Genomic DNA, 27,681 nt, shown 5'->3' with positions numbered 1-27,681 from the left:
TGAGATTTTGTATTTTTTTTCTCGCATAAATTTCTCATTATGATACACTTTGAGCAGCGATCTTAGATTAAAATTTGCATAACAGCAAATAGGTAATGTTTTATTTATATTTTTTTTAAATTTCGAACGTTCAAAATTCAACATTTTTGTGGAAAATTGAAATTTTCTCAAGTTATTTTTATTGTTTGTTCTTGTTGTATTCATTAGAAATGGGTAACGCGCTTTTTTTACATTTTTTTTTCCTCACATATTATGTTGGAAATTTAAAACGATCACACTTGTAAAATTATTTCTAAAAATAGATAAATTATTTGAAAAAAATAATGAGAAGTTTGGTGGTATTAGAAACGAGAAACATTTACCTATGCGTCAATGTAAAAAAATTGCGAATTTAAAAATTCTTTCCCCCCCCCCATTTTTAATGAGGTTTTGAATAGATTGATAAAAATAGACCCTTTCAAAGAGTTGCCGGTATTATGACTTATGAGGTGCATACTGGTAAAAATTACAATAAAATTAATCTTGAAAAAACGAAAAAAAAAAATCCAAAATTACTCATATCACGCTTCTCCTACTAATTATTAATTACCAATTTACTATGACACAACCGATTCTTATTTTTGCAAGTCTCAAAAAAATGAAAAAAACGAAAACAATATTCATACTTGAAAATGTATTTTAAAAATTTTCAGTTATCCATTACTTACTAATCAGTCTTGAATGCCTTAATGCTTAATTAGTTTAAAATATTTTATTCTATATCGTCGTCTAAAAAAATGTTTTGCAGTAGTTCATCAATTTTTAAATTACCGAACGTTACGGCATATCGTATTGAAGCAATCATTTGTTCGCTTATTGATTGGAGGGGCGTGATTGTTGAAAGTATTTCTGCGAATCGTCCCCGGGTTTCGATATCATGCTGTTTAGAGTTGATGCAAGTTTCCAAATAAGTGGTTATTTCACGACGGTGGTTTCTTACTGCCTCCTTTCCTTGTAAATTTTTAGCGTCTGAAAACAAAAAAACAAAGAAAAAAATTAATCTATTATACAAAGGTGGTTCAAAAAGTAAGTTTCCCATGCTCGTAAAACATACAATATGTCATCAAAATGAAAAAGTAAATACATCATTGGAAAGAGGAGGTCTTAATGCAACTTTCAGTATATTCACCTAACGGATTGATGCATTTGTTCTGCCGTGGCACAAGATTGTAAATTGCGCGTTCCAAAATGTCCCGTCCAACTTGCACAATTTACTCATTCACAACAAGTTAGATTTCTTCGTTTTTTCCATTCAAAGTCAATTTTTAGTGACCAAAAATTGAAAAATCACACAATGAAACAGGGGGGCTGTTGGCAGGGTGGTTAATCGTTTACCAAATTTCCATTTAAAAATTTTGATTATGCCCTGCATTTTGTTGGCGAAATAAGGCTTAACGTTGTCCAAAAGGAGCACTAATTTTTAGGCCATGGTATTTGTTTCGAATTGCTTTTTGGAGTTTCATCAAATTGTCCAGGCATCAAACTTCATTTATGGTGTTCCCTTTTGGAAAAATTCGATCGGAGATTTGCTCAAAGGGTAAAAAAACTCGATCACACCCCTCAGCTTCATCTTGGACGGAGGTTCGTCCGTCGTCGTAATGGTTATGCACTTCTAAAACACGCAAAATGCAACCGATCCCAATGAAACTTTCACCAAATACTAACCACAGTATCACTGATCCGTGGTAGAAATTTCAGCGCGATCAGTGCAAACCAACCCCGAAAAACGAGAATGGGAAACTTACTTTTTGAACCACCTTTGTATTTGGGTAATTTTAATTTTAAAAATATCCGTAAAATTTTATTTTATTTCATGTTTTTCCAAAATTTTATAGAAAAATAAAATTGAACATGTACATATGTACATTGATAGGTATTTGAGCCCTACTATAGGGTGGTTAAGTACCTATCATAATGAGTATCTCTGAGAAAACACGAATCACGATAATGTACACAATGTTTACGTAAAATAAATTTTTCAGAAATCTTACTTGGATCTAAGAAGGTAATTGCTCTTAGGCAAGTGAATTCCTTGTCATCCATTTCAATATCGAGAAACGATCTCACTAATTGGTCTGTCACCCTGGTAATGATTTTATCCATGTCGAATCCTGATGCTTCCCAGTATTCTGCGAACGAAAATGAATATTTAACGAATTGCTGTTATGGAACTATTTGGTATTTATTTACCTACATACTCGTAGATAGGTACCTATATAATTATATGTGTAGTTGATTTTTTTAAACTTACCATTTCCTTCTTTAAGCAGAATAAGATTATTTGGCAAAACCAGTTTATCTGTCGAATATACTGAACGTCGGCTTAATTGTAACAGCAGATTACGTCCTGCATGAGCTCGTAACAAATTGATCTGTTAAGCACAAAAATGAAAATTTCAATAATCAAGCGCAAAGTACAAAACAACGAAAAAGAATCGGCTTAACAAATAGAAAGATTTATATTCTTACTCGGTCGTCTTCTGAGATATTGAAAATCGCAGCGATCTCTGTGGACCAATTATTGAGAAGTTGAATTTGTTTTTTTATCAAATCGCAAACGTCTTGAATGTCAGCCATTTTACTTTCCGGAAAATCGAAATCCAACTGTAAAAGAAAAAAATTGGAAAAAAAAGTCATTCGTTAGAATCTTTGGCAGGAAGTAATTGGACGATATATTGCAAAAACGTGGTAAATTTTCATTTACTAACCTCAATCGTAGGAGTAGGTTCACTGTATCTAAAAACCGTTTCCGCGTTCAACAAAGCTGTGAAGGAATTTTCACCTGGAAAATCTTGATTTTCGTTGGATTTTCTGCGACTTATTTTATCCCTTTCGCTTTGAACAGCTGTAACGAGAAAGTTTTTAGTATTTTAAAATTTAATTCTACGTTGATAATGGTTTTAAAAAATGCACTCGTGGCTAAATAGGTCTATACTAGGCTTAATACTTACATTCTGCTTTCATTCCGACTGCGTAGCATTTCTGTAGTCTGCACTGTCTGCAACTATTGCGTTTCTCTTTGTCAACTATGCAACCAGTTTTGGATCTAAGGGGGAAAAAATTAAATGATAAAGGCTCCGTATTGTAATGTTATTTATATTCAACATATTGCAGTCAAAACCTCTCTGATTGGAACTAAACGTGAATAGGTCAAAGCAGGGTCTTCCCCCCCCCCCAATATTTTATTTTCAGCTGCTGCAGTTGACTTTTTTTTCAATTTTTGGTAAATTTTTTTGAAGTTTTTGTTCCTACTAGTAGGTATACGTTAAATGAAGGGTGTTTGCTTGATATTTGGTAATCGACTTGACAATTTTTTTAATTCATTGAAAAATAGGTAGAAAAAGTTCGTTTTTCGACTACTAAAATTTTAGCTGCTAAACAATACGATTTGATTTTTTAGAAACATTTTTGGATCGAATTTGATTTTTAAAAATTTGCTAAAAATCTAAAACCGTCCTTCAGTAACTACGTTCTTTTGATCAAACTTCGTCCGGTTTAAAAAGATTGTGTCAGATGGGATATCTCCAATTTCTTGTTATTGTAAAAATCCAACCAAATGAAAAAATTCGTTTCTTTGACGGTTCCTCTCGGCGAGGTTTGACTGTTCTACGATTATGTTTTACTAAATCTACTTCTGCATAATGTGTAGGTAAAAACTTTACCTGCAAACGAATTTTTGATTTTTTCGGATACATCTTCGGAAAAATCCTTTGCAACCATCACAAGCTGCCGCACCGTAGTGCTTACCGGTTGCATGATCACCGCATACAGAGCAATACGGAGCAACGTTTGCAGCATCATTTGACTTCCCGATTGAGAATATCGGAATGTTCTGATGAGTTGTTGGGGACGGACCTGGAAAACAGAATACCGAACGTTAATGTCATTATGAGCAAAAAAATATTTATTTTGAAAGTGAGATAGTAAAACAAATAAACGAGTTGTAGAGTTCAACGAAGAAGAGGAGGACGAGGAGAGAAAAACGTATAGAAAATGTAGGAATTATGTACTAGACTCGCGTTAATAGAATTGCCTGCTCTGAACGCCGTAAATACGCATTGTTATTGTTAACCTATCTCTCTATGTAGATAACAAAGCGTAATTTCTTAATTTTTATACAGTATGTACCAATTCAACTTGGTTTTTGCAGAAGGTTCTCTGATTTTGCCCATTTTTTTAATGAGAACATTTTTACTTGGAGGGAGGGGGATGAAAGTAACCAAATTTGAGAGCATGTAGTTCACAAACAATGATTAACGTAAATCTGTTTCTTCTACAAAAAAAAACTTAACGAAATATATATATTTTTTCAAATTAGTAACCGAGCTTTTTAAATGAATATTTCAAGTTTTTAACTCTATGAAAAATGCACTTTTTAGAAAAGCCAAAATTATTTATATTTCTAATCGTAATCTTTTCAACCAGAGTAAGATTCTACTGGTTGTTTTTTTTCGAAGCTCGGTTCATCGCTCAAATAACTCACGAGCCATGTTTTTGTGGTACAAAAAAATAAATTAGGTACCCAGACAAGTTTTACCAAAGTAGTAGAAAATTTTATGTTGTAAAATTGATGTCATTTATTTAATCGTTTTTTTTTCGTGAAAAAAATGACACGATTCTTAAAAAAATTGTTTAAACAACGAAAAAACACATGTACATTAATTTTTGAGAAATCGATTAGTTGAACTTTTGAGTTTCAGGCATGGCTCAACTAGGTAAGTAAGTTTCGTAAAATTAACCCGATGAAATGTTCCTGGTTGAAAAATTCATTGCTCTACAATTTTGGTTTGGTTATGTTCTTATTTACAGAATGCACAAAGCGAATAGTTTTCCCAGAAACTTAGATGCTCATTTTCAAAAATGTTTAAAAGGGATATTAAAAATCTTGGGAGAAAAAAATTGATTTTCGGGAAAACTTTTATTGCTACGATTTTTGCTTAATTTTTGCTGCAGTCCGCGAATAAAATGCTTTCTGGATCGCATTTTCTTACTGAAATTTAACCGATCAAATTCATGCAGGCTTTATGAATTTAAGAAATCGTAAAGTAAGTCCATGGATTTCGGATAAAATGTTGGGCATTTCTTTCAAATTAATTTAGTATTTTTGTCACGACTTCTAAACTCTTATTTATTTATAAAATATGCCAATTTTTTGCGATTTTTTCCACAAACCTTCGATTCAAAAAACACCTTTATGACCGATCACAGCGTGATGAAAAAAATAAAATAAAAAATATGAGTATCAAAAATATAGCCCTATGCATGAAGTCTTATGATCTAACGAGCCTAGTGTTGATAAATAACCTCGTAAATGAAAGAAAAACGAGAATGCCTATTGCCCACCTTTAATGGAAATTTGTACCAAAATATGTATTAAAATATTTAATTAAACTCACCTCTGTTGTCTGGGTATACGGTGTCCCAATTGTCCCACGGGTACGAGTAATTTGAAGAAACAAAATTATTTTGAAAAATGTCCATTTTAAAAACAACGACGAAAAAAGAATTAAATCAACTGGAACGAGATTATTTAGGATTGTTAAAAAATTTTCGCGAAATTTAACTTTAACACATGCCACTGTTGATGAACCAGTTCACTTTGAACGATAATGAAACTCAGAAGCTGGTTTTATGCACTTCTGAAAACGTTACCCTTGCTAGTGGTGGGGTTGTCTGATTGGTCTGATACTGCATAAGCTACGTAAACAGGTTTGTTGTTTACGTTGTTAACGTCTTATTTTCGCGTACGTGCGAATAACAACAACAACCACAACAAAAGAAAGGGTGACTCATAACGGGAACCGTCGGTACTGTAAACGGGGATGGAGATAAAAAGTTGAAAATTTTCTCCTAGATGTAGAAAGCCTATATTGTGTATGCTATGACTCATATGAACGGGTTTTATGCGAAGGGGATCTTCCGTAGGTACTTATTAACCCGCTCTGAAATTCTGGTGCTCGAGCCTTTTTGAAAATCGGGCGTTTTTATGGGGTATAGACCAGCCGTGTTTATTATGCATTGTGCAAATTTGGAAATCCAAAATTCGCAATTTCTGACATTTTATTCACACTTTATGTTTCTTTCTACCCAAAGTCAACTGAATTCTCAAAGCCTCAAAAAGACCAAAGTGGGATTTTCAGGCAAATCTAAAAATTCTTCAAAATTATCAAATATCAAAAAATATTTTCATTGAAATATTATTGATGCATTTTCTGAAAAATGTTGGTCCATTTTGGACAGATCGAATGACCTATTTTCAATAATACCAAAAATCATAACCCAATTTTGAGCTTGAAATTCTTCGTAAATTCTTGAAAATATTTCCGTAGAATTACTTGAATTTTTCGCAAAATTTTAACCCATTTGAAGAGTCGAATTCTTTTTCAAAAGTTTGAATTTCTCATAAAATTTCAACACGTTTTGATATCTTATGACTTGAGCTTGAAAAGGTAGTAGGTATGTATGTACATATTAGTTATTTCTAAGTACCTAAGTAGGTTTTCGTACGTACATAAAATTTGCCATTTTGCAGTTTTGATGTTAGCACCATCGCGAGAACGATAGCATTAGAATACTTACAATGATTCTAAACACCAAAAAAGATAAGGATTGCCTACCGACCGATTTACATAAAATAAACTAACCGTTAATGTTGGTATGAAACAGGCGATTCAACTTTTCTTTTGAATGAAAGAAAGTGAGCCGATGGGCCCGTATGAAAAAACAACTGTACAAAGTCCACTTCTTATCTTGTTTCTTTTTCGTACAGAATGAAATCGGTTGCATGTGTCAAGTGGAGGTATCTATGTAATTAATTTATGTATTATTATTAGGTACCTATGGAAAGGAAAGAAATGAGTAGAGTAGATACCATGACTCATGAGAGATTATCGAGTCTGTATACTGATTTCCAAAACAAATAGTGGCGCCTAAATGGCGATAATTGTGTATTTAAAAACGGGTTCGCTAAAAATGAAGTTATACTCGTACAGAAGGCATACGAAGGAAAAGTGATCAGAATTATCAAGAAAATTTTTGCATTTCTTGTTTAAAGTACCACGAAATTATAATCTGATTTAAAACAGCGAAAAAAATCGTTAATTTATGTACCTACCTAGTACCTACCTAGTACCTACTTATTTAAAAAAAACAATACCTACTTAAATAATGTTTTTTTTTTTTTAGGCAAATTCGCCTAATCTGGACTGAAAACCCTTCAAAATTCTGTTTCATTTTATAAGAATGCAAAATCCGTGTTTGAAAATCTGCAGGTTAGTCGTTTTACCAGATACCAGAAAGATTGTGATCAGATTTAATGAGTCTGAATTATTGAAAATTCATATAATCTGCTGGGTAGCAAATGTTCGGAGCGGATTTTAGATTTTTATACTCATTCATAACTCTTATCAAAATCGAAGTTTTTAGCTAAAAATTCTAGTAGATATTCTTTTTTGAAAAAACATGGTTTCAACCAAAATTCTTCAAACTCTACCTGTAGTGAAATCAGTCGATTTCAGGGATGTGATTTGTGATGAATTTTGGCCTTTGGGTGAAGAACTCGAGGACATTGTCTATAACGAATTCTGACGATGAAGATGAATAAAAAAATCATCGATTGAGATGCATTCCAAGTTGTTCCTGTTTAGATTCACTTTTGCGAAGGGCAAAAAAGCATTCATATTTCAATCTTGAAATAAACGCACGCAAAATCCGAAATCAGAACTGTTCAGAAGTTTCATTTAAACGCGATTTTTAATTTTAAAGATGGATTTCCGGTTTTGCCATTTTAGATTTCACTTTTTTGGATTCTTCAATAGCTAATCTTCAGAATCTTTTGTCCAAAACTTCCTATAAAAAAAGTACCAAAAAACTGACATGTGTAAAAATGGTGAACTAAATTAATTTTTCTTGTTTGTCTTATTCATTTATTTTCATTTTTACCTACTGCAACTTTTTAGTGAAGTTTCAACAGTTTTCCCAAAAAAAAAAACAACAAAAAAATCAAAATCATGATAAATCGTATTTTTTTGTGACAATGTGTAGAAAAATACTGGAAAAAAGTATTTTTTCCCCCGTGTTTTAAAATTCATCTTATTGTAATTTTTACTAGCACCCCATATTACCTGCAGATTTTTAAAATGGTAAATTTCGAACTTTTTTTTTTCAAAAAAATCGTTGAAAATAGTAAAAATAATTTTTCGCGGCCACAATTTTTTCGAAGGAAAACTAAATGTTTGAACGTTTCAATGTCAGCCAATTTTTTTTTTTTTTGATCAGTTTCTCTAGATTTAAGAAGGGTTTTAATCTATGTACCCCATACTAACTATGTATCTGCATCTATTCTACCATAAATGATAAAAATTCCATGAAAAACAATCAAAACAAGTTTGAAATTATTTGAAAATCGAAAAATGTCAATAGTGAAGGCGTTGGTTGTTGACATCCCCTCCCCCAAGAAATGTTGTAATATCCAAAAACGTCGAAAAAGTGAACAATTGTCTGTAAAATGCTCATTTGCCCCCTCCCTTCCTCCCTCTACCACAGATGAAGTCGTGAAGTGTTTCCAAAATGACCAATGCTCTGCCAATGAAAAATTGAAATATTTACTGCCGTATTTTTGATATCCCTTCCTAAGAAGAAATGTATTACATAGAAGGGTCAAAGACATTGTGAAATTGAAGTATTGTGGTGTAATTGTTAAATTTTTACTTTTTCTCTGAATAAAATTGAAACTTTTTTTTAAAAACAAGGCTTCAAGCTTCAAATTTGAAAATCGTGTTTGGCAGATGTCTTATAAATTGTATTCGATCAAAATATTTTCATGAAGGGGTGGGGGTAAGGGTAAGGATGCTGTTATTTTATTGAATGATGGATTGTAGCATTAGCTGGAAAAGCTGCTACTCAGAAGACACTCGTAGATATTTCTTAATCACTGATTTCTTTTACATACTCGTATATTGTAGAACATATAATATGTATCTACTTAATATGTAGGTAGTTGGGTTTTGTTATTCGTAATTCTAATGGAGTTGTGTTTTTAATTTTTTGTTTTAGGAGGTGACGACAAGCTTCAATAAAGAAAAAAAATCAGCTTCGGACGGACGCAGTACCTTCGAGAGCGATGATACGTAGCAGCACTGAAACATTGATCAGCTCCGAAAACGACATCTTACTTATACTTATGTGAGTAATTTTTGTGAATTATCTCTCGCCCTTGTCTTTTCCCTCCAATTTCAATATTGCAATCGTGGTGCATGCAATCCTTCCGCCCATGAAATTTTAAACATGCCAAAGAAGTTGCCTACTCACGAGGCGCCAAAGTAGTCCGAAACGTAGAGTTTTTCAATGACCGAATGTGATTTTTTAAAAATTCGATTGAGGAATACCAGTTTTTTGTAAAGTTATTTTTAATCCAGTAAGTTTGCATCCTGACTAATGAGAATATTGTGAATTTGAACTCTACGCCTTTGATTTATTCTTAAGTCAGCTTGTTTTACGTTTGGTATCCAAAAACGCGAATATTTGGAATGTGTCGAAGAAGTTGCCTACTCTCAAGGAGTCAAGGCGCAAAAATTATTCGAAGCTTGAGTTTTTCAAGAAATTCCATTGAGGAATACTATTTTGGTGTTGAGTCATTTTTAATCCAGTAAGTTCTGCTTGATGGAATTTTTATTCCTCCCCCCCCCCGCCACGTTCTTTTCCACGATTTTCGAACTTTCACTTTGTGACATTAGTACACAGATTCACCTACTGTCCCTATTTTTTCAAGATTTGATTTCGGTTTTACGAATTTGAACTGGAACTCCTATTTTCTGATGCTAGTACTAACGCTTGATGGAATTTTGATTCATCACACCGCACCTCCCCCCCCCAGTTTTGGGGATGTGATTTTGGATCTACGAATTTTTGAACTCTCATTCTGTGATAGTTACTATGTTTTGATATCGTTATAGGTTTTCTTGATGAAATTTCCATTCGCCCTTCCTGCTGTCATATTGGATTTTCAAATTTCAACTTTCGTTTTCTGATAATCCGCATTCTCTAAAATTGCGATATTTGTTCAAGATTTGATTTCGGATTTACGAACTTGAATTCTTACTTTCTGGCATTTGTGCACGCTTGATGAAATTTTGATTTGTCACCCCCTCTTGGCCTCCATTTTTCAAGGTTATTGGTGCACGCTTGATGGAAATTTGATTCTTCCCTTTCCCCAGCCCATTTTTTTTCTCGATTTGATACCGGATTACAAATTTGATGTACACGTTTTGTGGTATTTTGATTCATTCCCCCTTCCCCCAACTTTTTGGGATTTGATTTTGGATTTACTCATTTAAACTCTCATTCTATGATGTTGGTACACGCTTGATGGAATTATGATTCGCCACGCACCCCCCCCCCCCCCCCGGTTTTGAGATTTGATTTCGGATCTACGAATTTGAACTCTCGTGCTCTCTGTGATACTGGTGGTGGTAAGTACACAGAATCATGTTTTGATATCGTTTTAGGTTTTACTTCTGAATTCCAATTCGCCCCTCCCCTTGCCATATTGAATTTTCAAATTTGAACTTTCGTTTTCTGATACCTAAGTATATGTACTATTTCAGTGATTCATTCGTTCGTGAACGACCTTTTTTCTTCTCTGGCGCGGTGAAATTGATCAACCATTCAAGAACACAAAATATTCTTGACTTTTATTGGTAGGTGAAAGAACGCCTAGTCTAGTTCATCGTGTAATTGTGATTTGAATTTTGATTTCCAAGCGATTCGGTCGTTATCGAATGATTCGTCCCATCTGTGCGAATCGTTCGTTAACAAATCGGCTCTAGTTTTCTTCGCGATTAAATTTTTTTCCTCTCGGTGAATCATTCACGAACGAATCATTTTTAATTCGTATAAATGAAATTTGAAATATTTACGTTTTGCCATATCCTCTTTTATTAGTGGTGGGTGTGGGTATAATTTACTTATGTATCAATGATTCAGTCGTTCGCGAATGATTTTTCTATGACTCGTTCGTTTGCAAGTCCTTTCTTTTTATTTTCTAAGATAAGATTAATTTGTTACACATATACTAATTTTAAATTTATCATATATGTACTTAGACAATGGTTTTATGTAATCTCAATTTTGTATTCATATTTTGTGATATTTTTTTTTGTTAATAGATTTTGTAATGTGTCATTTATTAAAACATCGGTAGATTGATTGCGCAGCTGAAAACGAATCGTAATGCAAACCGAATAATTGTATCGGATTATATGTAACTCGAGAACGAAAAGAAATACGAGTAGAATCGTTCCACAGACTGTGTCCAGATGAATGGAAAAAACCTCGATTTTTCCGAAAGATTTGTATAGCTTATTATTTGTTGTATTTTAGTGTAATATGTTCGTAGGTATACCTAGACCTACCTATACTTGTATGTATCGTTCGTTTTGATAATTTTGTGGTAGAATTACGCGTTGATCACCCTTCCCCCTCGCCCTTTTGTTCGCGATGTAGTTATTGAAATTCTTTCCGAATGTGGCGACGATGTCACTTGTTTCGTTTTAATATTATTTTGGAAATTTTCTTGTTGGACATCGCGTTACCATAGATGATATTTAATGAATTTGATAACGATGATCCCCCCTGCACGAATTTAATTTGAATCAATTTCTTGAAATATCTATTAATGGGTTAACGTTTTTTGACTTTTTACTGCCCCCCCCCCCTAAGAATTGCTTGCTTCGCGTTTGTGACCCGAGTTTTCGCGTTATCGATGATTGGTGGATATTTTATCGCGGCCTCTTTTTTCTGATTCGATCGTACGTATGATTCGCTCGCGGAAATCGGCCTTCGTCGTTCCTTTTTTTTTCTGATTTTGATTTTTAAACGTACATACGTGTTATTTACGAAAGCGGGTGGTTGAAAAAATTTTGGTGGTTGGTTCTTAGGGGAAGGTGTTTCGCCGGTTACTCGAACTAATTGCCGGCATTAATCTAGTATTGTGTTGTCAATTAGTTCTGGTGATCGTCGAGACAAATAGCCTTCAATTTAAACGTCAGTGTTGTCAAGTATCATGTTTACATGATACTTGCCAGCATTGGTATGACCTGAGGATTCTGATAAAGATGTGGCGCGACTGTCCTCGGAGTCCGAGAATACGGCAGCAAGTCAGCTTTAGACACGAATCCGAGGGTGTGGTGGTGGCGCTGTTACCAATTCGGTCCTTCTGCCAGGTAATCGGTGGTCATCACGACGCAGGTGTTCTGCAGTCATCATCTCAGCTGAGACAGGCACGCTGAATGAGACGCTACAACAGAACGTTGGTCTTATGTGGGGTTTTGGCTATTCGCGAATATAATGCTAGGTTCTGTCTCGATGGGAATGGTATCTAAAAAATGAATTATTAAAAAAAAATCGGGTGATGGTTATTTGGTGATCTTGGGTGGTTGGTTGTTAGGTAGGTGATGAAGGTGTTTCGCCGGTTATTCGAACTAATTGTTGTCATTAATCTCGTATTGTGACGTCAATTAGGTCGGATGGTCGTCGAGGCAAATAGCCTTCATTTTCGACGTCGTCGATGTTGTCAAGTATTACGTTCGCGTGATACTTGGCAACATCGGTATGACCTGAGGATTCTGATAAAGATGTGGCGCGACTGTCCTCGGAGTCCGAGAATACGGCAGCAAGTCAGCTTTAAATACGAATCCGAGGGTGTGGTGGTGGCGCTGTTACCAATTCGGTCCTTCTGCCAGGTAATCGGTGGTCATCACGACGCAGGTGTTCTGCAGTCATCATCTCAGCTGAGACAAGGCATGCTGAATGAGACGCTACGACAGAACGTGTCTCGGGGTTGTGGATTTTTTTGGCTAGTTAGGGTGTCGTACTGGTTGCAGATCGTAACAATTTTTTCCAGGCGTGTGTTAGTTGCGTGTAGCGTTAGTGGTGAGTTTATTTCGTGTGCAGATAGCGATGTTTTGAGGAGTGCTGGTGGAGAGTTTATTTTGTGTGCAGATAGAGATGTTTTGAGGAGTGCTGGTGGTGAGTGTTTTGTGTAGGGAGTAGGGAATACGGTTGTGGCTGGTCTTGTTATGTTTCTGTCCGTCCTTGCCTGTTAAGCATCAACCCACAACCGTACTTTTTCCACTCTCACGACAACCTGGCGTCGTGTCCCTTGAAAATTTTCTACTTTCTGATAGTATGGCGCCTACCTTCGCCATTTGCGTAGTTCTGCATTCGCGAATCCACGTACGTACTCGCGCGGCGTATTGTGGAGTCCTCTGTATTCGGCTGGTACGGAGCCGATCAGCAGGATTTCATGCAGCATCTACGAATAAAGAAACGCATCCGCGGTTCACGGGCTCTCGCTCAGGTTCCGTCTTGGTCATCAAAGCCGTATGGTGTTGGGGGAGCGTCATTCGGCGACTTGTCTGCTATCGTGCTTCGGCGCAGCGGCCTGCTCAATGGTGACGTAGTCCCCTGGCTCACCCCTGCGACGCTCAGTGGGGTCGTCATTACGGCGGCTTCGACTGTATATCCAAGTCAAAATAAGGGGTTGTCATAAGAGGTTATGACTCTTACGGTGGAAACGTTTGCGTTCCATCTAGTGGTGCGAGCCGTTGGCCTATGACCAGCTCAATCTGCGAACCTTAGTTCCGGTTTGTGAAAGACGTGAGTAGGATGGTTTACGTCGCCTATTCTGCATCAAGATATTGCCATTCCTGCCGCGTCGAGAATCAGACCTGCCTCTGTTGGATCGCCAGATCTGCCTGCGATCCAACCACACACGCGTGTAAGTGGTGCACTCTAGGTTTTGCATCACTTGCTCGCGTGAGAGCGAGGTTGTTTGAGAGAGAAATGTCAAAGGCTGATCTGGTCTCGTTGCTTCGGTCAACTTGCCAGGCAGGTGAGCGTGTGTGTAGCGTGTATGGTGATCTGGACCAAGTACGATGTCTGGTTGATAATTGAATTTGCGGTTTTTTAAAAAATTTTTATGAAAAATTACGTAGTGGGGATGTAATTGTAAATTAACGAAGGGTAATTGGTTGAAATTTTCGCTAAATCGGGTTGTTATAAGATTTGAAAATCGTCGAAGTTGGGGAATTGGTATTTGATGGCGTTGAATAATGAAATTACTCTGTTATTGAACGTGTTACCTTTTTTTTTTCAAACGAAGGGGTATTAGTTGGATTTTACGATACGAGATGCAATATTTTTGAAAATTCCGACGCGTTGAAATGGAAAACATGGTTGAAAATGTGGAATTTCGTAATTCGAGTAAATTCGCGAAGATACGTGCAGAAAAGGTTCATTTTCGAGGGTTACAAACGTGTATTTTTGGGGGGAAAAATTGGCGTACAGTTTTTACAGTTACCTGTTTCGAATGTTTGTACAAAATTTCCCCACCTGTCCCTCCTCTTGTTTTTATTTAGCCAGGTAATTTTTATTTGAATTTGGTGCATATTTTTTTCGTGAATACCAAAATGTTAAAGCAGGTGAAAAATATCGGAATGATCGAAATTTTAACACGCCCCCTCCCCTCCGAGCCGTTCCTAACTTTCATTAAGTCTTAATTTTTCGGTACCGAATTTGTTTCATTATTGTTGAAATCTATTATAATATGTGTATTTGTACTTGAAAATATTTTCAAGTTTGTAATCTGTGTTATTTTATCATTGTTGATTTGGTGCGCACCTATAATGTATGTATTGTCTTATCAATTTATGCGATGTAATATTGTATGTACTGATCGATCAAGGTTTTTCACGTCGAGCGGCCGGCGTGTTTTTTAGCCCAGATCGATCATATCTGTGTAGAATTAGTGTGTGTAATTTTTTTTTTCTTTGCCGCTGATTTGATTGATTTTTGGTTGTGTGGTGTTTGATTTTATTGATCGTAATGTCTTACAGCAAATTTATCGACGATGGATCGATACATGGGTAATACTGGAAATAATCGAGAAGCCAACTCGCTCACCGGCTATGATCATGATGAATTTGATTGAATTTATAAAAGTGGTCAAAAAAAGTCATTATCGCCGAACCTTATTATAGTTGTAGGAAAATTTCGAAGTTTGAGCGCTAAATCTGATGAAAATTGACTAAAGCCACGGACATAAGTCGAGCGCGAGCGGCAAGCTCGAGCGCAAGCCAAAATCAAAATTGCCTATGACCGCTTTGAGGAGAAAATAAAAATATATTTCTGAGCGCTGACACTCGGCGCTCGAAAATATCAAATAATTTTGATATTCGAGCGCGAGTGGCAAACAAGTCTTGAAAAACTCAAAAACGCTTGCGCTCGCGCTCGAGTTATGTCCGTGGCTTAAGACGTAAGATTTTGATGTAAAGTTGTGCTTACAACCGATTATTTGGCATTTCTGACTGTATTGAATTGTCAATTCGAACTGAGCGGCTCGTATTTAGCCCAGAATTGCATTTTTTTTTTTTTTTTTTTTTTTTAGGATAAAACCATCACATATGTATAAGGTTTTTAAAATAGAGAAAAATGTGAAAATATTTGAGGCTGTTAAAGAAGTTGTCTACTCTGAAGGCAAAAAATGCATTCGAAACGTGAGCTTTTTCAACGAATTTGATTTTTTAGGTACATAATGCATAATTTAATGCGGAAAATTGGCACCCCTGGCTGGAATGAATTAATTGTGCCGGAAAAGTTGCCTACTCTCCAGGCGCAAAAATCGTTCGAAACGTGGGGTTTTTTCGAAGAAACTAACACGATTCTCATGCAAACCTGTTCTTAATCCGGTAAGTTGGCATCCCTGGCTGAAATAAATTGTAAATTCGAACTCCGTAGCCTCAATTTACTCCAGAATGAATGAATGACTGATCTTTTTTACGTTCGTAGAGGGCTTTAAAATGGAGAAAACTGAAAATATTTGAACACGTCGTAGAAGTTGTCTACTCACAAGGCGCAAAATTCATTCGAAACGTGGGGTTTTTCAACTGTTTAATTTTTCATGACGGAAATGATCAGAGAAAAACGCAATTGTTATGGTAATCTGTTCTTACCGGTAAGTTGGCATCCCTGACTGAAATAAATTGTATGTAAATTTGAACTAGGTGACTTCGATTTACCTCAGAAGGGCTTTAAAAAATAGGAAAATGATTGAAAGTGTCGAATAAGTTGCCTACTCTCAAGGCAAAAAAAACATTCGAAACGTGGAGTTTTTCAACGAATATGATTTTCAAGAAATAATTCGAGGTAAAGTTATTTTTAATCTGGTAAGTTGCCATCCCTGACTGGGGAAAATGGTAAATTTGAACTTCACACCCTCGATTTACCGCTTAAGTACTTGTTCCAAGTTCGTAGAGGGGTTTTAAATGAGGGGAAAATGCGAATATATTCGAAAGTGTCGAAGAAGTTGCCTACTCTCAAGGCACAAAAATTATTCGAAACGTGGAGTTTTTCAACGAAAATGATTTTTAGGAAATTCAATTGAAAAGTACAATTCCGATGAAAAGTTATTTTTAATCCGGTAAGTTGGCATCCCTGACTGGTGAAAATGGTAAACTTGGACTCCGTGCCCACGACTCACCCCTAAATCATTTATTTTATGTTCGCAAGGGGTTTTAAACGGAGAAAAACGCGAATAATTTGAAAAGTGTTGAAAAAGTTGCATAATCAAAACTTCTCAAGGCACAAAAATTATTTGAAAAGTGGAGGTTTTGAGTGGAGGTTTTGAACGAATTTAATTTTATTAAAATTTATCACGGATTAAAATTGATAATTAAGTTCGGAATTTTCATTATGAATTTGGTATAGGAGGTATTATGTTAATAATCCACTCTTCTCCCATGCTCAGTCATTTTGTTTCAGTACTGAAATATTTTCAAATTCGTTTTTGAAAAGTTCGAAAATTCTCCCCTCCGTTTCAAAGGCCTTTTTTTTGGTTTCAGCACTGATATAATATCAAATTCGGTTTTAGGAGGTTCAGAAACGTATAATTTAGTACCAAACACAGCTTTCAAGCTCGATATAATTCAAGTTTGGCCTCGATTTTTTCAAACTAGATTTGAGTAATGTATAAAAATAATCACAGAAATGAATTCAGCGACGTTGAAAACCCCCCAGATATCGAATTTGGATCATTTACCTCGCATTTTATCCGCCTAGTTGAAGAAATAAGTCAATAATTTACTGCAATTCGAAAAATCACTTTTGCGCCTTATTCTGTACGAATATGCAACCCATTCGACGAAACAGAATGAGCGAAAAGCGTATGAAAGAGCCCTAGAATCGGAATTGTTATTAGGAGAATATGAGATATTAACAGGTCTCTAAACTCCTAATACATACCAGATTGAGCTAGCAGTTCGATGATTTGCCGAAAGATAGCGCTACGCGTCCGTGTAGAAATAAAATTTGTAGTTTTTCAAAATAAAGAAATGTGGCTCGCTGAAATTTCAGTAGATAGCGCCAAGCATCCGTTTAAAGCTGACAACAGCTGATATGCTGATAATTCACGAGATGATGCTAAATATCATCATAGAATAATTGAAAATTTGCAATTTTTTGAAGCAAATTAATTTTTAAAAAATTGACCAATTAAACACTTCTGAATCGAATTTTCTCCTAATTCATAATATTCATATCCTGAGTAAAGGGTTTTTTTGATACAATCAAACGAATCCATCGGAGAGGATTCGGGGTTTTTTCAACGTTGGAATAATTATTTAAAAGTGAAATTTACACTTTTTAATTCGAAATTGATCATTGATCAAATTGCTAGTCTGAATATGTAGGTATTACAGCTTTTTTTTTTTAGATAAAAAACTCACCAAACGAGCCAACAAAAATGAACTTTATTTAACGGAGGTAAAGCTTACAATGATAAGTAATAATTGTAAATTCAACGTAACATGTCTACACATCTCCGAAGCTAGCATTAACTTTATAAATATACCATACAATATTGCTTCATCTACATCATTATAATCAACAACAACAACAACAATTTGGCAGTGTAAACAAAATTATTTCATTACCCTCCGTAGGTAGGTAAGTAGGTACCTACATTATTATTTTTTTTCATCTTATTCTTATTTCAAGACACAACTCAACGGGTAACAATTTATACATAATAAAATTGGTGTTCTACGAATCATTTTTTTTATTTATACCAATCAATAGCTCGCTAAAATGGCGAGACGATAGAAAAATAAATAAATAAATCGATAGGTAAATAAAAGGAATGTTATAACAAATTAGAAAAGAAAGAATAAGGAGAAAAAAAATTAGATAGGTAAGAAGGTAGGTAGGTTGTCTAAAATCTATGTTAATTAGAGCAAAAAGAACAAGAGAGTATTAATTTAAAAACAAGTGATACGTGAAAATATATCACAAATGAGTAAATATTACACATAATTAGTTATACTTGCTAGAAAAATATTAAATCAATTTTTATTCATTTCTTTTGTAAAGAATTGGGTAGGTATTAGGTTATTATTGTATTACACAAAGAGATAGAAACATGATTCGATCACACAGAAATGACCACCACATACTCGATGATATGTTAAACATTAAATATTTTACTAATAAGTAAACATAAAATAAGCAGAGAAAATAAAATCCATATGTATGATAAATTTCACTAAATAATTATGAAATTATTAAATTTTTGAGAAAAAATTGTATTAAACTTATGAACAAGATTGCTTCTTCGAATAAATACTGATAAAATATCCGCCATTAGCAACGCTTGACAATCATCATAAAAAAAAATAACCTTACAGAACACGCACTCAAAACACCGAACAATGTAATTTGAAATTTGAGGGGTAAAAACCAAATCAAAGAAGGAAACAAATAAATAACAATTCTAAAGAGAAATGTTTTTAAAACGAGAAAAAAACAAGAATATTAAAAAAACAAACGCGTAAAGCAAATCAATCGTTTTCAACTTGGAAATTACTTTACCCTCGTTCAATCACTTAATTCCCATCAGGGAACGTATAAACCTGGTAGAGAAAAATTCAACAAAACTGAAACTATCAGTCGTGTCTCTTAAGACATTACAGCTTATATTATTCAGTTTTGTATAAACGCTTCTATTTATTACGACTCTTTTCACCAACATCTGATCTATCATTGTTTTTTTGTTCTAATGAAAATTCGACATATACTCGAAAAATAATTATAAAACATTATAAAAAATACAAAAAAAAACTCCTCGAGGATTTATTATTACTTTACCCAAGCTGCTTTCAATACCTCGAAAGATCTACTTGAAAAGCAATTTCATCGTTTTTAAAAAAAAACTCTGCCATGCTGGAGAGCTGCAATCTAGGTAACGATAACGCTAAAAATATATACGAGTATTCTACCATATTTTGGCCATTGCCTTCCCCCTTGATTGCATTGCCCCTTAGGTACCTAAACTGCCTCTCCAACATTCTCGTACTGTCACTGGATACTACAGAATGGCACCTTGTGAGCTTTTGTTTCGATATTCTCATTTTCTCTAACTGCCCCGGAGGACGTTGCCCCACCTTGGGGGCAAAGCGTTTGTCATCTCAACGCCAGGGTTGATATTATCGGAGGTCTTGTCGGTTTATTGTCCAGTGTTCGTTCCACTTCCGCCATTATCGTAGGGTTCAGCTTGGAAACTAGCTATAAAGGGTCAAAACAAACATGTATACACGATGATATTAGTTCAGTATAGCGTTGAAAATGGTGCAGCATTTATGTAGCTATATAGCTAGATACCATAGTGAGATAAGTTACAGTGTACACGAAAGTCGATGTAGTGTACTGAATTCGAGTAAAGGTACTGTAGTGGGAGTATATATCGACTGGCGGATTGACCTACCTTTAAACTATTTAGAGTATGATATAACTGCCGAACACTTGTGGCGCCTAGTAACAAACATTGTATGGTTTCATTTTTTAAGCACCAAGCTATACAGAGTTGAGTCAATGAGCATTCTAGTCTATCAGCTATCTGAGCAATACGTCTGAGCTTTTCTAACTGGCGGCCACTCTCGTCCAGGTGGGATCTGTCTTTCAACCACCATGATATGATCTGGGAGAATATTACACAAAATTTTAAATTGAATGATTATACATACTTATCTATTTCAATTTTTTAAAGGTTTCATAATTTGAATAGGTACTTACATCAGTTGTACCAAAACGTGTTTCATCATCAGACCATTTGAATGAAATACACTTATTCTGCAAAAAAAAAAAAATTATGATTATTATTTTTTAAATTGATAGATTGATATATGTAGGTAATTAGAAAGATTAGGTAGGTCTCTGCGGTCTATTTAATTTTCAAAAAATGGAAGATACTGAGAATGTGGAATAAGTATGCACAAAAAATAACCAGATAAGTATTAGAAGTCATCATCTTTGGAGCATTACCTAACAATGAACATCACACTGCACATTTTCAGAATTCCCCAAACTTTTTGTTAAAAATATGCACCACCAGACTTGGCCCAGTTCATTTATCAATTTTTGGAGATTTTTTAAAAATTCAAACATCCATGTTTTACTTTTATTTAAAAAAAAAAAAAATGAAATAGATAAAGAAGAAGAAAAATAAGATAAAATTGGGGTAAACCAGTGAAATTTGGCTCACAATTCCATTTTTGTCTTCCCAAATCAATCAGTGTGGGTTTTGAGCCATTTAGGAGCTGTACACCTGCATTTTATAGCAAGGAAAAAATCTCCTCAAAAAGAGCCAGCATGAAATTCAGTATCTTATGAATTCAGATTTATCATTTTTGTGGCCCTTCTGATGTATTTAATTAGATACAAATTATTAAAAATCTATAGGTAAAAATATGAAATAAACCATTCACTGCAGAAAAATACAGAAAATTTTGAACAATATCCTCCCACTTACTTGAGCCATTTCTCCTTTCCATTGCTGCATGAAAAAAAAATTGTTCATGATACCAAAAAAATATATATGTAAATGTATGTAGGTATCTACCTATTTTCTAAAAATAAGAAACCCTCGAGTATTAAATACAAGAATAACAACTCCAGGAAGGTAGGTAATTGTTTTTAGCAGACACAAATTTTACTTCCTGTATAATTTTTTCCCATCTTTCTCAAACTCCCTCAAGAAAATTCATTCATTATTTATCCGGTTCGATGGCACATTCATTTTTTACTTCGCGAATCAAAAATACCTTGAAGTACAAAAGCTGCAAATTTCCTTCATACTCGTAGCAAAGAATTTCCCTCAGAATTACTTATTTCAATTTCGCGAATTCTCTGCAAAGCAGAAATAAGTTCGGCTCGTTTCCAATTTCCTTGAGCGCATTGTTCTCGTACAAACGCGCCACATCGGCGGACGCCTTCGCAATTAAAACAATTGTACTCGAATAATTTTCAAAAGAATTTCTATCCTTAGCTGACACAAGTACATTCTCTCTCTTTATTACAGTTATAGGTACCTAGTACCTACGTAGATGTAGAGTTAAAAATCACGCATAATGCTTCGTAAGCGCCTTACTTAAGAGTAGATTTAATAGCGAAACTGCTTCTTTTTTCCTCCTTCAGTATGGTTTACGTGGAACCCACCTCCTAAATTAATGACGTACTTGTACGGTATTTTTTTAAATAATGATTCGAGGGGGTATAAAATTATTTCGTTTAAGGTGCCTACATTTTTACGAGTACGTAGTACCTCTATCGACCTTCCTACTTATTTTCCCAGTACTGAGTACCATAACCTAAATTGAATCAAGTTTTTTCCAATATAAAATTGCCAAGAAAAGCACCAGCAAAATGTTCAAAAAATCTTATAGCCAGAATAATTGTCAAAAAAGTCTCATTTATACCAAAATTGTACAGAAGTTTCTTTTATAAAAAAATTATTAAAAAATCCGTCTTTTGTCAAAATTGCCAAAAAAAGTCCTTTTTTTGCCAAAATTGTCGAAAAATAATCTACTTTCTTTTGACAGCAGGGTGTCCACTCATTTCTGGAAATAATTTTCCCTGACTTTTCCAGGTTTTCCAGATCATTTATTTTTATTTTCTATGCTTACCCCACACTTTAATTAAAGATGATTTTTTGAGGGGGGGGGGTGTAATTTTATTTCATAAGCTTCTCTTGAACTGGATACATCTTTGGATATAAAAAACAGCTAAACTTCGATTATTAACTTTTTAGACTAAAAATAAATAAATAAAACATGCATCAATTTTGGCCAATTGATCCAATATTATTCATATAAATGACTTATGAAAATTTTTCTTCTGTTTTTTGGATTTTTGGAGGCCTGAAAGGCTAGAACCTTTGAAAATTTTCATTTTGAGATGCCTAAAAACGAGGTTTTTTCTATGCAAAGAGTTTATTTTTTGGTTTTTAAAATTTTTATATTGGAATGATGTTTTTTTGAAAGAAGTTACTTTTGAAAAAGAAAAGAGAACAGGCTCGATACGAGGTTTTTTCATGTGAGGACAAGTAGTTTTTTTGGCTTTTAAAATTTCAGAATTTGAATATTTTTTTCGAAGGAAGTTGATTTTGACAAAGAAAACAGAACCAGGCCCAAGCAGGACGAAAGCTCTTGTAAATTTGTATTTCGAGATACATAAAAATTGTGTTTTTTTTGTGAGGAGTTCATTTTTTGGTTTTAAAACTTGATTTTTTATTATCTAGAAATGTTCATCTTGCTGTGAAAAAAAAAGAAAAAAACAAGCCTGAGCGAAGCGAGGGCAAAAGCTTTTGGAAATTTGTCTTTCGAGAAGTAAAAAATAATGTTTTTCATTCATCACAGGTCCTTAATACCATCCAAAATTTGCAATTGATCGTTTTTTTAAAATTCCAGGGATTTTGCGTGAAAATTACAAAATTCCCTGAATTTTCCCTGACTTTTCCAGGTTTTCCAGGCTTGTGGACACCCTGTGACATTATTAAAAAAGTCCTCCTACTTATTTGTTGCAAAAATGACCAAAAATCTTAGTTGGCAGCCAAAAATTTGAAAATTCTTGATTTTGCCAAAATTATCCTGAGAAGTCCTTGTTATGTATTTTTTGCCAGAATTGTCTGCAAAGTTCTGTTTTTGTCTAAATTGCAAAGAACTTCTTTTTCGTCAAAATTATTAAAAAATCTTAACTTTTGAAAAAATTGTCAAAAAAAATTCCTGTTTTTTGCCGAAATGTTCAAAAAATCCTGTTGCCAAAATTGGCAAAAATTCTTGTTTTGCCAAAAAGCCAAAATTATCCTAAAAAAATCTTGTTTTTTTGCCAAATCATTGTCAAAATTAATTTTTTTTGTACTTGGTTATCAAAAAAAAAGTTGTTTTTTTGCCAAAAATTATCTACCTAATTGTAAGTATAAATTATTGTAAAAAAAACCTCTGCTCTCAGCCAAAATTTTCAAAACTCCTGCTTTTTGTCGAAATTGTCAGCAAATTTTACTTTTTTGACGAAATATTGTTGGCAAACACCTTTTTTTGACAAGTTATCCAAAACAATTCTGTTTTTTACCGGTATTAAATTCTGACCCCAAAAAATATGCAATTATGTTTGTAAATAAAATGATACCTATGTTTATCACATCCACAACTACAGATTTTCAGAATATTGAGCATGGGTAAAGGACCTTAGAAAATGCAAACGATTTGTTCCACTTGATGAGTCAATTTTGGTCGAAAATTTTTTTCCTCTCACTGTCAAGCCAAATTTAGATTAAGTTAATTAATTTTTTTATGGTATTTTTGGAATCACTTTTTTTCATTCACTTTCATGAGACGTTGGCCTGATTTTTCTATAATCGCGTAAATTACCTCTTGATTTTGGGACAATAATCTGATTTTGAACCAATCCATAATCCATGAACTACAACGAATTTTAGATGACCTTTTTAGTACAATTTTGAGATTTTTTTCAAAGTTTATGAATTTCGGTAAGATTTGTTGAACACGTGTGTATGGTAGTTTTTACATTTGAAAAAGATTTTGTTAAAATTTTTGAAAATTGACAACTAAATCGAAATTTGCATCGATTTTCTGCAATTATTACTGATTTTGAGAGACTTCTGAACAATTTTTGGGTAATTTGCCCATTCTTGGTAATTTTTTATAAGCTTGACTTGCGATATTTTCATTTTGAAGATGGGAAGGGAGGAGGAGAGATTGGTGAAATATTTCAAACATGCAAAAATATTCATTTTTTAGGTTCCTGCATTTGTTTAAAACGGTGGCGAAATTTTTTCAATATGTTTCCTTCTTAAAATTATAGCACGAAAAATAGCATTTCTCGTCAATTTGTTGAAAAATTAGGGGGGAGGGGGCTTTTTTCACATGTTCGTCTACACATGGTAAAATATTTTCAACAGTGCAAAAATTTTCATTTTTTAGGTTTCTGATGATATTTTTGCAATAAGTAAGTGTAAAACTTTTAATTTTTTTTTCTCGAAAATGAAAAAATGCCAGTTCAATTTTTTGATTATGTTATTCTACATAAAATGAACTAAAACTGAGAATTTATTCTGAATTTTTACTCACCGAGATCATGGTTATATTTAAATTATAAGTTTTTAAATTGATTTTTTTTAGGTTTTTGAAAGTGGCAACACTGATTTTGACATCATTAGTCAATTACCCTCTCAAAGTACTGCAATTTGAAAAAAAAAGTTAAAAATTCTATACCACGTACAACCGGAGCAATTTGCAACTGAAAGTTTCCATTTTCTGCCATTTTGGAGAACTTTGAAGCCCCTCAGCTCTGCCAAAAAAAATCGAAAAAATGTCCGGTTTGCGTCATTCGTCATCGTTTGATGACCCCTAAACTGAACACGATCTCATTTTGAAAAAAATCGAAGACCCCCTCATGCAAAAATCCGCCAATTTGGTATGGAATGACCCTATATCATTTCTTTTGAGTTCACTAACTGCAGATTGGAAAGAGTCAACTTCAAACTTCGGAACAGCAAACCACTCAAAATGTGTTTCGACTGTTTCGAGCAAAACGAGGAACAACCTTCACGAAAATCATAGGTACCTAAAAAGCATCATTCTCACACTATTTTTTACTCCTATCCAACACTCTCCGGCATCGTTTCCCATTAATCACGAAATTACCCACCGAGAAATGTAAAATTTGGTAAATACGATGCCAGGGACATGACACAACGATGCCATGCCAGTCTCAGCCTATACTCCATTTCGCTAAACAAATCCGGCGAATTTTTCATTCGTTTATAAGCCCAACAAACCACCATCTCGCGACGATACTCTGAACACGACATCAAACTCAATTAATCATCGCTCTCACATGCTCTCATAATTAAAGCTCGACTCGTTCGGTGGAATTAAAAGCCCGCAGGAAGGGCGAACGCAGCTCGGTGTTTTCAAAGACAGGCAGGCAAATGCGTCGTCGTCGTAAGTCGCGCTTTACGCTAAATTAACGAAACACACCACGAAAGAATACCCACCACGTTGGTAAATCTATTATTTGTACTATAAGATTTTCGAACCTCCTCAACTTCAGGGATGCTGCCCTGCCATCGCAGCGGCGCTGAAGCGAGAGTCACCATTCGTGGTAAACTTTTAATTATTGTGCTAGAGTTGAAAAGTGAAAGTTGAAAGTTTTCAAAAAACTTGTTTAACTGTTGAACGATATTGAAATTGCTTAAACCATATCCTACTAGTACACAGGCAAAGACGCGAATGAACGAATCTCGGAGTCGACGACGAAGACGTGCCAACGAGGGTGTAAAGTGTAAACCCCTTATAAGTACGGGCGAACAGGACGTTAATTAAATTCCAAATTGAAATATTACTCACTTTAATAGGAGGAGCTTTTATAAATGGAAGGTCGCTTGATATCATACCCATCGATATTGGAGACCAGACCATTAATCCGACACCTACAAATTAACCAGCACGTAAATATATAATATATTACAAAAACAAAAAACCAGCGAAAGGAACCAATCAACGCAGGAGGTTTATGGTTCCCTGTATTTTTTTTTTCTATCTTGGTACATTTTTTACTAACATTTTTATATACGTCTCCATACCTATTTTATTGTACGTTTCTGGCATATAGAGCTCGGTTTTCTCGCGGCAAAACATGTGGTACTCGGTTTGCTCGACGATTGGTGTGATGCAGTTGAACTGGCGGCAGTTGGTGTACGCATCCATGATCTCGTAAGGCGTCCAGCGCGCTGTACCCCAGTACATGGCCCAGCCGAGGTTGATTATGTGATTCATAGCTCGAACAACCTCTGTAACAATGAATACATAAGTGTCAGAATATCTGCAAATAAACGAGGTTAAAATCGTTCAGATTTAATTGGCATTTCTCATCATGCAACAAACACGAGAGTCGAGCAGAAATAAGGTCAGAGGGGTGAGGCCGAAATGTAGAAGAGCTGAGGTTTTCCGCTCTCTACATTGAGGAGGGGGGCATGGATCCAAAAACATATCTACATACTCAGAATTTCCCCAAAATTAAAAAAAAGAGCAAAATCAAGCAGACATAATAATGTGAATAGGCCTACTGCTACATTGAATTCTCGGGTTAGTTAAAAAAAATTGAGACCCATTTGTTTAAAAAACAGCTAAATTGTGGATCCTCAAAGTATCGAACTTTGTGGTGACTCTTCACCAAGTTAAAAATCAATTACACACGGTCACTGCTTGGTGAAGCTGTCACCAAAGAGTCATCAGGCCACCCAAAAAATGTTTCAAGTACCTACATTGAGACATCCTGGTGATTAATTGATTATTATACACAACAATTTGCCATAAGATCGAAAAAAACTAACTCTAAGGTGACTCTCAAGTGAATTTTTTGTGGTGATTTAGAACAACTTGTTCGATGATGATCTAGTTTGGAACTTTTTTTGATAATTTCAAAATATGTATGTTTTTTTTTTTTTTTTTTTTTTTTTTTTTTTTTTTTTTTTTTTTATAGAAATTTTCAACAAATTATTTTTCATGGCGATCTCAAATTTATTTTTTACCGTTGAATTCAACAAATTTTCATGAGTGATGATGAAAAGTGATTTTTTTGGAACGATTTCAAGTGAATTTTTTATTTCAAATTGATTTTTTTAGAGCAGAATGCTAATGAATTTTTTTCAAGTGATGAGAAAAGTGATGCCAAATTAATATTTTTGGAATGTTTTCAAGATAATTTTTTGTGGTGGTTTACAATAAATTTTTCATATTTTTTTTGTACCAGTTTCAAATTGATTTTTTTAGAGTTCAATCCAATGATTTTTTTTGTGTGATGATGAGTGAATTTTTTCAGAATGTTTTCAAATTTTTCAAGATTATCCTACTATGTATTGAATTATACCTAATGATTTTTTTTTCAAGTGATGACATATTAATTTTTTTTGAATGTTTTCAAGTGATTTTTTTGTGGTTGTTAAGAATAAATTTTTCAATCATTCAATGCTTTTCATACCAATTTCAAATTGATTTTCTTAGTGTTGAATTCAACAGGGTGTCTAAAAAAACTCCCAGACAAAACATCATAACTTTTTCATGGCCTATTTTTCACATTTTTACCGCACGGGTCATTCCATGTCAATTCAACCAACGTTTTTGAGTCATGTCTTTCGATTTCGCTTAAATTGTTTTTACAATATCTGCCCACCCAGTAAGTAAGAAACCCGCAACCAGTTTGGTCCCGGGACTGGTGGGGGGGGGGCTTCCATTA

At 34.4% G+C, this 27,681-nt stretch overlaps 2 protein-coding genes and 1 long non-coding RNA gene across 3 annotated transcripts in view; 1 reads left to right on the top strand and 2 right to left on the bottom strand.

The window, feature by feature from the left end:
• Positions 1-658: 658 nt before the first annotated feature.
• LOC135844093 (hepatocyte nuclear factor 4-beta-like) lies at positions 659-5,887 on the bottom strand. The gene is made up of 8 exons (XM_065362202.1): positions 5,436-5,887; positions 3,702-3,894; positions 2,991-3,085; positions 2,748-2,884; positions 2,509-2,643; positions 2,291-2,411; positions 2,031-2,168; positions 659-1,008 (listed from the first exon to the last, which is right to left on the bottom strand). Exons 1-8 carry the CDS (start codon positions 5,518-5,520, stop codon positions 752-754), a joined length of 1,161 nt encoding a protein of 386 aa, XP_065218274.1. The 5' UTR covers positions 5,521-5,887; the 3' UTR covers positions 659-751.
• Positions 5,888-9,096: 3,209 nt separating this feature from the next.
• On the top strand, positions 9,097-14,896 carry LOC135844232 (uncharacterized). The gene is made up of 2 exons (XR_010558482.1): positions 9,097-9,222; positions 11,205-14,896. It is a non-coding gene; the product is annotated as an uncharacterized LOC135844232 (long non-coding RNA).
• Positions 14,897-17,824: 2,928 nt separating this feature from the next.
• The window catches only part of Hk (Hyperkinetic), a 187,012-nt gene continuing 177,155 nt past the window's right edge, over positions 17,825-27,681 (bottom strand). Inside the window, exons 6-11 of the mRNA XM_065360048.1 lie at positions 26,030-26,236; positions 25,794-25,876; positions 20,897-20,920; positions 20,161-20,217; positions 19,853-20,065; positions 17,825-19,653 (exon numbers count right to left, since the gene is read on the bottom strand). Coding sequence (XP_065216120.1) covers positions 19,552-19,653; positions 19,853-20,065; positions 20,161-20,217; positions 20,897-20,920; positions 25,794-25,876; positions 26,030-26,236 — 686 coding nt within the window. The 3' untranslated portion in view covers positions 17,825-19,551. The remainder of the gene's footprint in view (positions 19,654-19,852; positions 20,066-20,160; positions 20,218-20,896; positions 20,921-25,793; positions 25,877-26,029; positions 26,237-27,681) is intronic.

The sequence above is a fragment of the Planococcus citri genome, chromosome 4 (assembly GCF_950023065.1).
Source record: "Planococcus citri chromosome 4, ihPlaCitr1.1, whole genome shotgun sequence".
NCBI classification, from domain to species: Eukaryota; Metazoa; Arthropoda; class Insecta; order Hemiptera; family Pseudococcidae; genus Planococcus; species Planococcus citri.
The sequence above is the reverse complement of the archived record's forward strand: the minus strand, read 5'-3'. Positions and strand labels throughout refer to the sequence as shown.